General features: G+C 40.2%; 1 protein-coding gene across 5 annotated transcripts in view; it reads right to left on the reverse strand.

The window, feature by feature from the left end:
* The window catches only part of FAM114A1 (family with sequence similarity 114 member A1), a 114298-nt gene that overhangs the window by 45746 nt on the left and 53688 nt on the right, over positions 1-14864 (reverse strand). For all 5 annotated transcript variants that reach the window (XM_042936623.1, XM_042936622.1, XM_042936621.1 and 2 more), the window contains exon 3: positions 7388-7475. In XM_042936623.1, the coding sequence (XP_042792557.1) occupies positions 7388-7475 (88 nt within the window). The remainder of the gene's footprint in view (positions 1-7387; positions 7476-14864) is intronic.

Consider the following 14864-nt stretch of genomic DNA (forward strand, 5'->3'; position numbering starts at 1 on the left):
GGCGCCTAGGTGGCTCGGTCAGTTAAGCGTCTGACTCTTGATTTTGGCTCAGGTAAGATCTCACGGTTCGTGAATTCAAACCCCATGTCAGGCTCTGTGCTGACAGCTGCGAGCCTGGAGCCTGCTTCAGATTCTGTGCCTCCCTCTCTCTCTGTTCCTCCCTCTCTTGTGCTCTGTCTCTCTCTCTAGAAAAATAAATAAGCCTTAAAAAAAAGCTTAATGGTTGCATAGATTATTCTTCCGAACATCTACATTGCACTACATCCAAATAGCTAACATGCTCTGTGGATGGATACTTGAGGCGTTTTAAGTTTTTCATATATGCCCGGCCAACTCCCTCACCTCCTTCAGGTCTTTGCTCCGTTATCACCTCCCTGAGACCTGTCCCTCACCACCATTTTAAAACCTTAACCTGTGCTCCCTACTCCACTTTGTGTTTCTCAGAGACTTACACTTTCTAGCCCTCTATATAATTTCCTATTTATTATGTATATTGTCTATTGTCTGTCTCCTTCCAGTCATATGTAAGCCCTGCTAGGGCAAGGGTCTTTGTGTCATGTGCTCACTGCCTTATCTCCAGTGCTTAGAATAGTGTCTGGAACAGTAAGCATTTGCTGAGTGAATTCTGTATTGAACATCTTTTTATATATTAATGAATTTTTTCAAAGGATCAGCAGTAGAACTACTGGGCTAGAAGGTATGTGCATTTGAAATTTTACAGATAATGCTAATTGGTCTTCTGAAAGTTGCATCAGTTTAAACTCTGGGTGAGTTTTTGAGAAATACAGCAGTTAAAACTTTTTTTTTCAATGTTTGTTTGTTCATTTATTTATTTTTGAGACACAGAGAAAGACAGAATATAAATGAGAGAGGGCAGAGAGAAGGAGACACAGAATCTGAAGAAGGTCCAGGCTCTGTGCTGTCAGCACAGAGCCTGACACGGGGCTCGAACTCACCAAAGGTGAGATCATGACTTAAGCTAAAGTCGGATGCTTAACCGACTGAGCCACCCAGGTGCCCTGAGAAATACAACAGTTTAAAAATATTGGCTGCATCTCCAACTTCTATCAAGGAATTCAAGACAGTATAAAAAGTCGTGAGTTGTAGTTGTTCAGAAAAACACAGATGATGTTGGCTGTGCTCAACTAAAGCAAACATCAATGCAGCAAAAGGAGGATCCATTCCACCTTCCTTCTGGGAAAGCCTTCCTTCTAAGGCTTGGTGTCCACTCCGTAGTCAGATACTCACTTCTTTTTAGGTTCAAAATTGACAAGAAATGTCTCTGAACTGATAGCACGTGCCTGGCAGTTAAACAGACATTCATTAACCCCTCGGTCTTATTCATAGACTGTGAACAAACTCTATGCACTGCCCTATCATCCTATAATTGTCTGTATTAATGATCCTGGAGAATTTTCACACGATCAGTGATGTCACCTTCAGAAATGAATCCATGTGATATCGATAGTGATTTACCCAGTTAAGGGTTCTCACTGTAGTATCATTTTGACAAGTTTGCCATTCTCTGGAATAAACACTGTCATTATTTCTGACAGTGCTTGTGGAGGGGTTTCATTAAAACGTGCAAAAGGGGAAAACTGTATAACTTGGAAGAGGATGGGAAAGGGGAACAATGGTAATTTTGAAAAGGTAAAAATATACACATCAGATACACCTCTCTCTCCTCAGGTATCCTGCAAAGGGTGTTTAGACTTATAAAACTGTCAAAACTAGATTTAAAAAAAAAGCCATTTAGGACTTTTGTAATATCTAGAAACAAGTTGCTGTATTCTACTATACAATTTGTACCTCGCTCTATCTGTATATGTTTCAGCATTGTTGACTTTCATTTTGATTACCAGTCTATCGTGTAGGAAAAAGTCAGGCCTCTCAGATGCTGGCGGGAAATCACATCTGGTTCTCACAGCATCGCTTTGAAATGATCATCAAAATCATTATTTTTTATATTTTCCTTTTTCATTCCAGCTTCGGCCTGGATCTCAAATGATAACAATTTTAATTTCATTTTATGAATTTGTCCAAAGACACGGGTGGCATGTGATCAAGTCTTCTTAGAACATGATGACAGTGTAGCTGTGGATGGAGCTAATGTAAGAGTTATAGTCTCTCCAAAAATAATTGTTGGCTGAGAACTGTTTGATTTTCTATCAAGTATTGGGAGGCCATTTTTTCTCATTTTCCCTTAACCTTGGGGTCAAAGTAGTGAGGCAAAAGACAAAATACGAAAATACAAAGTAGCAAAAAGTGAATCATTTTTTGCATTTTCCCATTTAGCATAGGGGTTATAAATATCTTTCTCCTTCTATATATAGTCATAGACTAACGAATCATCATATTCTGGAAGGTGGAAGGAATCTTAGAATTTCTTAAGTCCCCCCACCCATACTTTTCCAAATAAGGAATCTAATCCAAATAAGGTGCATGGTGTCGTAGTTAGTGACTGTCCTCTGAGATTACAAGTTAGTAACAGTCAGGACCAGGTCTCAGATCTTTATGATTCCTGGTCCAGCGCCCTTTCTAAGAGAGAACCACCTTCCAATGTTTCAATTCTCCAAGTACTCTCCTGCAAACTCTGAACAGTTCCAACTACTGTGACTGCAGTTTTTCAACAAGTGTAAGAAGTTTTGGCTTCTATTTCTAGTGCTCAATTGACAGCTCTGTGTTTTGTTACCAACTATGTGTTTTGCACTTCTGTGTCTGCAAACAGAATTACCCTGGGGGTAACATGAGCTTTCTGAGCGGGAGTCAATTTTCTTTCTTTACTTTCCACAGGCAATTTATAAACCTTCAAGAGCTCATCTACTGCTGGGAGTGCTCTGTTTTCCAATGTCTCTTTCCCTTGTGATAATAAACTATTAGTGCTACAAAGTCTTGGGTGGATATTATGCCGTACATAACAGAAGGTGTCCCTGACTTGCTTCTCTCATTCATTCCCTAGGTAGCAGCTTAATATAGACGACAATCCAGGATGGCACCCAGGACTTTTTAAACTCTACTCCAACCCTGTGTTTCAGCCTGTGAGCCAGGCTATGGCACTTCTCCATTTGTGGGATGCTTGTGATCCATATTATCTTTTGGGAGTCAATCTCCCAACTACCACCATTGCCTGTCTCCAGCCTTGGAACCCATAACTTCAGCCCCCCACCCCCACCCCCTTATGCTACAAGTTTTAGTTCTCTATCACATCCATGGAGATACTTACCCAGTTTTAAAGTATGTATTGCTATTACTTTAGGTACTATTACTACACAGAGTCACAGCATATCTTGGCCAGAAATCTCCAAAATATGCCTTAGGAGTAACTTAGGGATGGTATTCAGTGTTATTGCTATTGCATTTATTCGGGGTGCGATGACCAGTGGTGATGGGCCAGTTTAGGCTCTACTCTTCTAAAAATAGTTCCAATTTATCTAATAGGATTCTAAGGAGAAGCATCAACATTTCAAAATTTGCTTGAGCTCCCTCATGTGCCTTTGGGCCATTGCTGGTTGCAAATGAGAATAATGCCAAGATTTAAATGCTTCTAACAATTCCAGCATGTAGCTAGAGGCACAAAAAATACGAAGTTTCTGGACTTAGTGGTGTAAATGATGAGGATTTCAAACAGAAAAGGGAAATGTGGTAGGGTAGGGTAGGAAGGGCGAGATTCTGCTACCTGGTGTACACACCCTGGGTAATCCCCTCCCCTCTGAGCACACACAGCAGGGTCATCGTGAAAATGTTGGGCTTTCACTCCCATGGTTAGGTGACAGTTGTATGGCAAAGGTGAAGGGATTTTTCAGTTATAATTAAGGTCCTTAATCCATTGAATTTGAGTGTATCAAAGGAGATCATCCTGGGTGGGTCTGAATTTTATCAGGTGAGCCTTTAAAAGGGACTAGGCCCTTCCTAACGGGAGAGATTTGAAGTGTGGGTGAGATTATCCTGTTGACTTTGAAGAAGGCCCTGAAGGCAGCCTGGAGGAGCTGAGAGTGACCCTGGCCAATCCCCAGCAAGAAAATGGGGGTGTCAGCCCTACAACCTCAAGGAATTGAATTTTGCCCACAACTTGAACCACCTTGCAAGACGACCCTGACTATCAAATGAGAATGCAGCTAGCTGGCACAGCTGATTTCAGCCTGGTAAAGTCACTGAGCAGAGAACCCAGGAATCCCCGACCTGAACTCCTGACCCACGGAAACCGAGATAATTAAGATACATTGTTTTAAGCCTCTAAATTTGTGGTAATTTGGCATACAGCAATAGAAACAAATACAAGAGGTTATACTGAACTTCATTCCGCTATTTTATGGGGCAATGTGCAAATGCCAATCTCAGATGAACCATATCTCCACTAACCATAAAAGAGAAAGTGGCCACAGTGACGGGCACAGCGATCCTGCTGGTCCACAGCAGTTATATCTCAAGGCTTTCTTTTCTTTTTTTAAATTTTTTAATGTTTATTTCTGAGAGAGAGAGAGAGAGAGAGAGAGAGAGAGAGAGAGAGAGAGACACGGAGACAGAGCAAGTGTGGGGGAGGGGCAGAGAGAGAAGAGACACAGAATCCGAAGCAGGCTCCAGGCTCTGAGCTGTCAGCATGGAGCCCGATGCGGGGCTTGAATTTATAGACCGTGAGATCATGACCTGAGCCGAAGTCAGATGCTTAACCTACTGAGCCACCCAGGTGCCTCTAGGCTTTTTTAAATCAGTGTACAAAGCCAGGTGAGAACTACCAGAAATTTAAAGTGGTTGTAACATTAACAAGATCCAACATCTATCATCTTCATGGTGCCTTAGACACAGGGAAACTTCAAGAGTAACACCAAATACAAGCATAGGTTATAGATTAACACACTGACTTCAGGTCAAATTAAAAGATGAGTGCCTACCAGTATGGGGTGGGACCTGCCACAAGAATCACATCCTGCTTTTTAAGCAGTAAAGCCAGCATCGTCTACTGGTTACATATGAACTGGGCAACAAATCCCAGAGGCCTTGGAACATAGTCCACTGGACCACAGCTGCACTAGGCTTTATATGTGCAAAGGTCAGATTACGACAGGACACCTAAGAAGATAACGGAGTAGTAAGTTTAACAGGCTGGCGGTTGGTGGATAGAAAACTTCATATGGATCCAGTGAAGCACAAAGTCAAATGATCAGGTGTAGCCACTGATTGGTGAGAAACAATGACAGACTGAACTGGGGGCAGAGCAGATTCAGGTAGGTGCTCTTCTGAGTGTACAAAAAACACCTGAACTGCTCCCCACAGGGCAGTTGATTTCAGTGTTTACTGTGGAAGGAACTTATATTTAAATTTTTAACAAGAAAGCAAATCCTTTGTCTATAATAGAACTTTTCAAAGCACCAAATTCATTATAAGCCAGGGCAGATGTGGACACCATTACCACTATTGGAAGCATCCAGGAGACTGTAATGTTTTATGACATAAACCATGAGGAGAGCTGTGTAATTTGGAAACCATATTATTTACTGTTCCACGATTTAACAAATGTCAACTTCTGGACTTCACATTTTTGGTTTTGGGGTCAGAAAGCATGTCATTCCTACATATTGTCAGTGGCAAGATCCATCTGAGAGCCACTAAAAGCTCAAATGTTTTCCCTAGGAAGCAAGATGGCTGCAGGTACCTGTCTTCACTCTCTTGAAGAGACTCTTTCCTGTTTGGAAAACCAAACAGGTTCCTCTACTTCAACTCGGTTGATTTTTCCATCTGTGTATGTAGAATCCACAACATACCTGGCCCCTTAAATCAGCAACAGAAAAAAATCTGCTATCCGGGCCCTCCCCAAAGACCAACATTTATTTGACCACCATCTCCTTCTTGCCAGAGTTCCCTGATATTCCAGACACGGAAAGAGAGGAATGAATTCTTCTAATCTATCTAATTCTTCCAGACAGTCTAAATTCTATCAAATTGGACAGCTGGACCTTTAACTGGGACCATGGTCCATCATAGTGGGGCAAAAGACCTTCGACCTTTCTATCCCTCCTATCCAGTGAATTGGACCAATTTATGGCCCATTACAAGATCCTTACAGCCATGGAGTACACCTTGAGAACACTTGACTTAGATGATCTGAAAGCCACATTACCTGCTGCTTCCCTGTCCTGCTCCTCATTTGCTCCACCTTCAAGATGAAATGCCTTTGCTAAATTATCTTAGACACGTTGCTGTTATTCCTTCAGTTTTCATGAAAGATGCACATAAGAACTGGTCGCACGAGGGGCACGTGGGTGGCCCAGTCGGTTGAGCGTCCGACTTCAGCTCAGGTCATGATCTCACAGTTCGTGGGTTCGAGCCCCACATCAGGCTCTGTGCTGACCGCTTGCTCAGAGCCTGGAGCCTGCTTCAGATTCTGTGTCTCCTTCTCTCTCTGCCCCTCCCCCACTCACCCTTTGTCTCACTCTGTTTCTCAAAAATAAATAAATGTAAAAGAAAAAATTAAAAAAAAAGAATTGGTCAACGAAGAATACTTGCCAAACCTATGTTGATGAAGACACTGTCCATTATATTTTCTCTTTGTACACACAGAGTTGATACAAGAAATGTCTTCAAAAATTTAACACCAGGAAAATAAATTTATCTAGATAAACTAAGTTTTGGTTTATCATTCAATGAAAAATTGATAATCTACTGGCAGCCAAGAAGCTCAGAGTCAAGGTCAATGCTCAATTACAGTTAACTCTATCAGCCTTGGGATATTTACTCTATCCTTCATACCTGCATATTTTATTGAAATACCTCAAATCTTTTCACAGAGTAGGTTAGTTGTTTAAAACATTCTGGTGGGATGATAAGGACAAAACTTTAAGAATATATTATAAGAGCCCAAATCTTACATTTTAAGGGGCAATATAATATAGTGGTTAAATCTATACTACTAGGTTCAAATCTCAGCACAGCTACTTTTGACTTTTTTTTTTTAAGACTTTATTTTATTTTTTAAGTGGTTATTTATTTTTGAGAGAGAGAGAGACAGAGACAGAGTGCAAGTGGGGAAGGGGCAGAGAGAGAGGGAGACATAGAATCTGAAGCAGGCTCCAGGCTCTGTGCTGACAGCACAGAGCCCGACATTGGGGTGGAACAAACGAACCGTGAGATCATGACCTGAGCCGAAGTTGGACACATAACCGACTAAGCCACCCAGATGCCCCCCCAAAATACCTCTTTTGTAGGGTTATTCTGAGGAAAAAATGTATCAATATACATGAAGTACTTAGAGCTGCAAGCACTAAAAATGATTTGCTCTTATTATCTCATGGGCTAATGTTAAACTCTATCAGTACATGGTATGATCAAAATGTCAAATGCTATTATTAGGCTTCTGAACTTTATCCATTCAAATGCAACATATAATTCTTACCTACTGTGGCAGATGCTGATGAGAGCAGAGATTTGCCCCAGGAGCCCCAGCCTGCCCATCCCCCTCCATGTGATGGGGAATCCACAGCCTGTAGAAAAACAAATTAGCCCCAAGGTTAGCAATTCAGTACACGCATGAGTGAAAAAACACCCATTGGTGTGAAACAAAAAGAAAGTTAAAAAAAATAACCATATCTCCCTGGCTTCGCATTTATAAGGGCCATAACAGAATACACCGACCCACATTTCAATGCATCCTTTGGAATAAAATTGATTAGTAGTGGTGTTGGCTTCTGAGGGCTCTGCTTGAAGTAAGTTTGATGTTAACAAAGACCCAAATATCCCATTATCTGGAAGATAGGGATGAGGCTTGTGAGGGGGAAAACATTTACTATATTAGGGTGCAAAGTGATTTGAAAAAGTTTAAAACTTGGGCAACTTTAACATAGGTAAGCAAATGTCCTCTTCCAGGTTAGAGGCAACTAACCTCTGGGGTGACAGGAGGGAGTTCTGAGGGATGACGGGCAAAGTGTCTAGAAGAGCACCAGTAAGCTGGGGGATGGGCAGCAGCAACAGGTAGCCTTTTGAGGTAGATGCCGTTCAAGGTGTCCACTCCACTCACAGTGACCACTGTAACTATATCTCTCACTGTCCCCGGGCTCTGTGGATTTAACTTCTTCTGCCTAAGTATTTGGATTGAGATTGAGGGACCCTGGTTCAGCTTGAGCTGGCTGCTTGAATAGAAGATGAAAAGTCAGGCCGTATAGGGGACCATATTCTATCCATCATGGTGACTACAGATGAAGAGAAATCAGAGTGAGCAGATGAAGGAGATATGCGGAGGGAAGCTGTTGAATTCCTGACAGCTTCTCAGCCCCTGGTTCCTGTCCCTCTTCAAGGCCCTACTGCATTGCTATCTTTGGGTTCCATGAGATTCCTGCATAGTCAGTAAGTCTGTCCGTCTGTTTCTTTTTTAAATGTTTTGTTCACTGGTATATCCCCAGGGCCTGGAAGAGTACATGGCATACAATGAGTACTTAATACATTTATTTGTTGAATAAATGACTGAAATTCACCCATTTTCTTCAATATCAAACACCATCCATCACTGTAGAATACTGGTCAAGAGGAGAGGTTATGGAATTAAATTGCTTGGGTTTGACTCCAGGCTCTCCCATTTTGGGCAAGTTATTCAAGTCTTTCAAGCTATCATTTATTCATTATGAAATGAAAGGTATGGTAGTGTAAGAACCATAAATATAAGAGCCAATAAGCTCACAGGATTATTGTGAATGTTAAAAGAAATAATTCATATAAAACTTTGAGCATAATGCCTGGCACATAATAAAAACTCCATCAATGTTAACTAGTGATCATCACCATCTACATTTTTAACACTAAGAAGCAAAAAAGCTTTGAAAGTTGGCTGACATTTATTTCTGCCTGGAAACAATGAGGAGCTTGTTAACATGAATGGAAATACTCATGATTCATGACTGTCTGCTTTCATTTTTGGTGTCTACATTGATTTACTTCACTTTTGCAATGGAAGCCAGTGGCAATTTTATACCATCATGAAGACAGATGTAAGTTGGTGATTAATATCATTCTTTTACAGGACAAATCACTACCTATGTGATTAGGGAGAGTTAATACACTTAGGGGTGACAGCTTTTGACTCAGATTTATAATACTTAATATGCTCTGACAGCTGGTAATTGACTAGCAAATGAAAATAAATGTTAAATGAGTCTAGAATATTTTGCAGTATAAATGCTTCAATTGCTTTATTAATAAAGCTCCTTTGACATTGAGCTGTGACCTCGTGATCAGCTGCAAAGAAAATCTGTTATCAATGGCAAATACTCAAATGACTAAATGTGCACATTTGATATAAAAACCATATAAACTAAATGTTCAACATGAATTCTCATCTTGAGTATTGTCTCTGCTTTAAATGGCTTATGAGTCTATAAAGTAGGGGGCATGGATCTACTCAGACCTTTCATTAAACAAATATGGTTATTTTAAAACTTTTTTCTCACCTTCACCCCATGTAACCCTCACCTCCTTTAACAGACAGCTTTGGGGTGCCTGGTTGCTCAGTTGGTTAAGTCCAACTCTTGGTTTCAGTTCAAGTCATGATCTCAAGGTAGAGCTCCGTGTCAGGCTCCACGCTGACAGTATGAAGCTTGCTTGGGATTTCTCTTTCCCTCTCTCTCTCTCTGCCCCTCTCCCACACTTGTTCTCTCTCTCTCTCTCTTTCGCTCTCTCAAAATAAATAAATAAACTTAAAGCAAACAAACAGTCAGCTTCACATCCTAATTCACAGAGAACACAGAAGCCACCAGATGGAAACTCTCTTAACTTCCTGTTCCTGCTCATAAACTCTCAGAAGAATGACTTCATTTCAAGAGCAAAATCAGACTTGGCTTGATCAAGAGGGATACCCAAAACTCAACTGGAGATCATTAAAAAAAATTTTTTTTAATTTTTATTCACTTTTGAGAGACAGAGAGAGACAGAGCATGAGCAGGGGAGGGGCACAGAGACAGGGGAGACACAGAATCCAAAGCAGGCTCCAGGCTCTGAGCTGTCAGCACAGAGCCCGATGCAGGGCTCGAACCCATGAACCATGAGACCGTGACCTGAGCTGAAGTCAGACGCTCAACTGACTGAGCCACCCAGGCACCCCTCAACTGGAGATCATTTAAACATCCACAGCTGTTGTGTGGTCCTAAGAATACAAAGAATGCAGGATTCCATCACGTTCAAAGTTCTTTAAGTAGAAAAGATATTTACATATCTGGTGTTCCATTTAAAGGTCCTTATCATTAAATAAAAAATATATTAATTTATTTTACGCTATCAAATTTACATGTATCATTAGACAGAAAAAAATGTACAAATATTAGAATTCCATTGAATTCAAAGGACTTTAACAATTATATAGTAACATAGGTACCTGTTGTAAAGATCAAAGATCAACCTGGTTATCCTATGTCTTAAGTAAATCAAGAATTAGGTATTACACACAGCTTGCAACTGTGAGACCAAACCCTTTTTAAGTTTTGTTACTCATGACATAGCTGCTCTAAAAAGGGGCTCAGTGTGACATTCAGGGAAGATGTAAATTGCTCTGGATGCCTGAAGTTCTGTCAAAATATTTGCTTAAAAATGGCCTCAGTTATTTCCAGGTAATTTTTTTCCTTGGTGAGTATGCATAATTCAACTCTGAGAATGTTTAAAATTAAATATAGAAAGGTTTAAAGCATCAAAGTCATGCTATTAATATTTCTATGCATATTTGGTCTTTTCTGCACAATTGTTTAAAAAATTAGAGTGAAACTTTAAAAAGACAATTTAAAATGAGTAATTGAATGATTAGACTTATGATTTTAATTGAAATCTTCCTAAGTTGATGCATAGTCTTGGCATCTAACAGGTCTTTAGGTCCAACCCATTATTTAATAGATTTATAGCACTTCCTATGCACTCAGCAAGGTTCTGAGTAGATAAATGAGGTACTTAAACAGAAAACAGAATACATTAAATTCATATAGACACAATTTAAAAATATTTGAACATATTTAAGTTGGTAAAAAGGACTAACCATTCATCAAAAGTCCCTTGAAAGTATTCAATATTGCTAGACTTCCAAATAGAAAAAGATTCGTGAGACGAACATAAAGTCTAGGAAGAATTGCATTTTTGAATTTATAACCTTAATACATTGAACACTAATTGTTTAAAACTAAATTAAAAGCCTGAGTAGTCCTTTTTATGTACAAAATACACACCAGCCTACACCAAATACCCATCTAAATACAAATTCGACCTAACTGCACCCCCCACTCACAATTACTTCCTTCCCGTCTAGCATTATGGAAGCGATGTCTTCTCAGTTAAAATTATCACCTCCATATGAACACCGCTGGGCCTGGATAGGTTGGTCTTCCCTTCTCTCCTGGCTTTTCAACCTTTCTCTACCGCTACTTCCCATATTTAACCATGTACGTGCTTCCTCCGTCTCCAAACCTACAAATGAAAATCACAAGGACAGAAAGTTTCTCTCAAACTTATCTGGTTTCTGCCCCACATCTTGCTTCTTCACTTCTTACAAAAAGTGCCTACCTGCTGTATCTACCCCCTCCATTACTCCACCTGCCACAGGATTCTCTCACAGCCACCATGCTTCATGAAACCATTCTCATCAATGCCACAATGGCTTTCTTGTGGCCAAAGTCATGGAGTCATTGCAGTCATTTTATTTCTTGACCTTTCACTAGCGTCTGAAGCTTAACTACTTTGACCTTCTTAAAATGCTCTATACTCATGGCTTCCATGCCCTATCTTCTGACTCTTACTTTTTTTGGTCCATCTTTTATGATTTCAGTTTATGTTAGAAAGTCGCCAAATGCATATTGTGATATTAGGGGGAATGCCTTAATTAAGTTACAATCCAAGTGCTTCCCGCATCCTAATAAAATATGCTGGAGTTCAGGGTGGTCAGCTGGCATCCTAATCATGAAAGCCATACTCCAGAGACATATATAATGAGCATTTCCATTATCTGTGTCTTTATTAACAGCTGATTCTTTGCTAATTAGCATACTGAATTGCAGAAGTGGGTTTTAACTGATGAACTATTTATTAAATAGCATTCTGAATATCTGAAAGGGGTTCTACATGGTGATATTAAAGGTATTCAAGGTTTACAAATGGTTACATTTATTTTAGATCCTCTCTTTTTATTAATAGCACATAAGAAAGGTTTTTGCCCTGTGCTAAATGGTGTTTTAGCCAGCTCTGAACATCAGGGAATTCTAGTTTTTGATGCCAGCTCTAAGGGAAGAAAACCCTGCCTCTAGAGTTCTAGGCATTTGTCTTAAGTGAAACTCATTCAGGGTGGTGGCCAAAGCACCTGAAAGGACAGAACGATGCGACATTCTCAAGTCTACATGAAAACAGTTCTCATGATCTGTTTTTAATTTTCTTATTAATTAATGTTCAATTTTAAAATGTCGGTGTGGTACAATGAGATCTGTGATTGATTTCCCTTATAGAATGTGATGGTAAGATCATGAAGACAAGAGGTAACTCTCGCTGTCTCAACTACTTTACTGGCTACCACAACATATCAAAAAGAATCTAAGAGCCAAGTTGGCTTAGGGGCAGGAAACTTCCAGGGCCAAGTCCTTGGCCTCTGTGTTTCTTTATTTACATATACCACTTAGATAATCTCACCCACTCCCATTTCTTAAATACCATCCAAATATTAATGGCTTCTAAATTTCTCTCCCGGGCTCCAGGCTGTTATAATCAACTGCCCACACAATACCTTCACTTGGATGTCCCATGGCATGTTCACTACTGAACTCACCATCTTCTCAATCTCACCCGATTCTTCAACTAGCTGTTTCCATGTCCTAGTATTAGTGGTTCCCAAACACTGGTCTACAGACTGCAAGAGTATCATTTGGAGGAACTTATTAAAAATACAGAGTCCTGGGGAGCCTGGGTGGCTCAGTTAAGCATCTGATTCTTGGTTTCAGCTCAGGTCATAATCCCAGAGTCATGGAATTGAGCCCCGTGTGGGGCTCTGTGCTGACAGTGCAGAGCCTGCTTGGGATTCTCTCTCTGCTCCTCCTTTTCTTTCTCAAACAAATAAAAAACATTTCTAAAATACAGTCTTAGCTTCCACTGTGATCTTTTGAATAAGAATCTCAGTGCAGAGCCAGGGAATCGGAATTTTTAACAAGCTCCCCAGGTTATTCCAATATACCACCAGATTTAGGAGGTACTGCCCTCTATGGCCAAATGGCACCAGCATCCACCAAAGCCAAAAACTGAGTGCCATACAGGTAGAGTGGTCTTCAAGGAGGAAATACTCAAAAAAAAAAAAAAAAAACAAGAAAACAACAATGACAACAACAACAAAAACAGAAGCAAACTCTACTTATTTAAGTGGCAAAAATCTGCCATCTGTGAGTCTTGGTCTATGTTCTCTCTTCTTTGTTTCCCTTGACAGCAATTTTATGGCTCAAAATCTATTCTGTTTTTCCTTTCCTAGGGAGAGAACTAACCAGTGGTTGTCTATGTTTTCCTTTGCGAGTACCTTTAGTGGTAACATTAGAATTCTTTACTTTCATAATTGGACTTATGTGTTGGCGTTGAACAGTAGAGATGACTTTTTTCCCCACTCTGGGTAACATTTCTTGGTGTCCAGAACTTAGGGAAATTTGGTCTAGATTGGATCTTACAGGAGCTGATGGGCCAGTATCTAATAACTTCCCAGAAAATCTCTGGAAATAAATGTCACTCCTTTCTAGCACTTAAGAAAAACATCTCTAAATTGAGGCTGAAGACATCCCCACCTCCTGAAGACCGATTTAAGTGCCCCATCTAAGGCTTCCCTTGTGTCTGTCCTATCTAGTACCATAAGACATGCCATAATTACTTTTATACAACACTCCTTTCTCCAACTAGACTGTAGGCATCCTGAAGATAGTTGCACCACTCAGATTCCTAGGCACAACATGTGGTGTCATGGGGCTGGTAGAGGCCTTAGAGAGTCTAGTCTAATCTCCAATGTTCAAGTAAGTCTGGGAATCATCACTCATGGATGTTGTAGAGTGGATCCCGCAGGAAGTCTCAACTCAGTGACCTCTAGTCTGTACATCAGAATGGATGAGAAAAAGAAGTACAATCAAAGACAGAGATGTCTTTTCTGAGTACATAAACTCAGTGGTGTGGTCCTTCAAAGCAGAGGTGCCAGCTAAGCAGCTGGCAGAACCACTGGCTTCTTCCTCTTCTCTTTGTCCCTCCTGGTCTCACCACCCTACCTGCCGGGTTACAACCACTGGACTGACTCAGGCAAAGGTGAAGCTAATAATGGGGACTTTAAGGGGACTCAGACCCAAAATAACTATGCAGATACAAGTCACTTAAAGAAAAAATATATACACATCTGAGCATATTTTTGCAAAATCCAGTGTGTCCTAGAAGATACTGGTTTATACATTCTCAAAGGCTATTCTGCCAGGTTTTCTTTTTTTTTTTTCTTCTGTTAAAAGTGTTATTTTCCCATAGAAGCTGTTTAAAGGGATAATGAGATTCTTTTAGGCTCAGATATGCCTGGGATCAAGTCAGCTTTTTTCTTGGGTGTTTTCCTGCTGGACCCGCCATTCCTCAAGGGACCTGTGTTCAAGATCCAAACAGCCAACTTGTAAATGAACTTTCGATTCAAGATTTTCTGCAAAATTAATTCTCTTCTGGATCAACAGAAAAATAGTTGTTTTCATCATTGCTAAGGATTTCTTTTAATAAGTATCCAACAAGGGCAATAAAATAGCAAATGAACAATGCTTGAAGACAAGACACAAAAGTGACTTCCAATTTTAATTTAAAAGGATAGGTTACCAAGAGAGATAGTTGAACCACCCACCCCCTCTCTGGGTAATCCTTAGAAAGAGACT

Source organism: Panthera leo, chromosome B1 (assembly GCF_018350215.1).
Source record: "Panthera leo isolate Ple1 chromosome B1, P.leo_Ple1_pat1.1, whole genome shotgun sequence".
In the NCBI taxonomy this organism is placed as follows: domain Eukaryota; kingdom Metazoa; phylum Chordata; class Mammalia; order Carnivora; family Felidae; genus Panthera; species Panthera leo.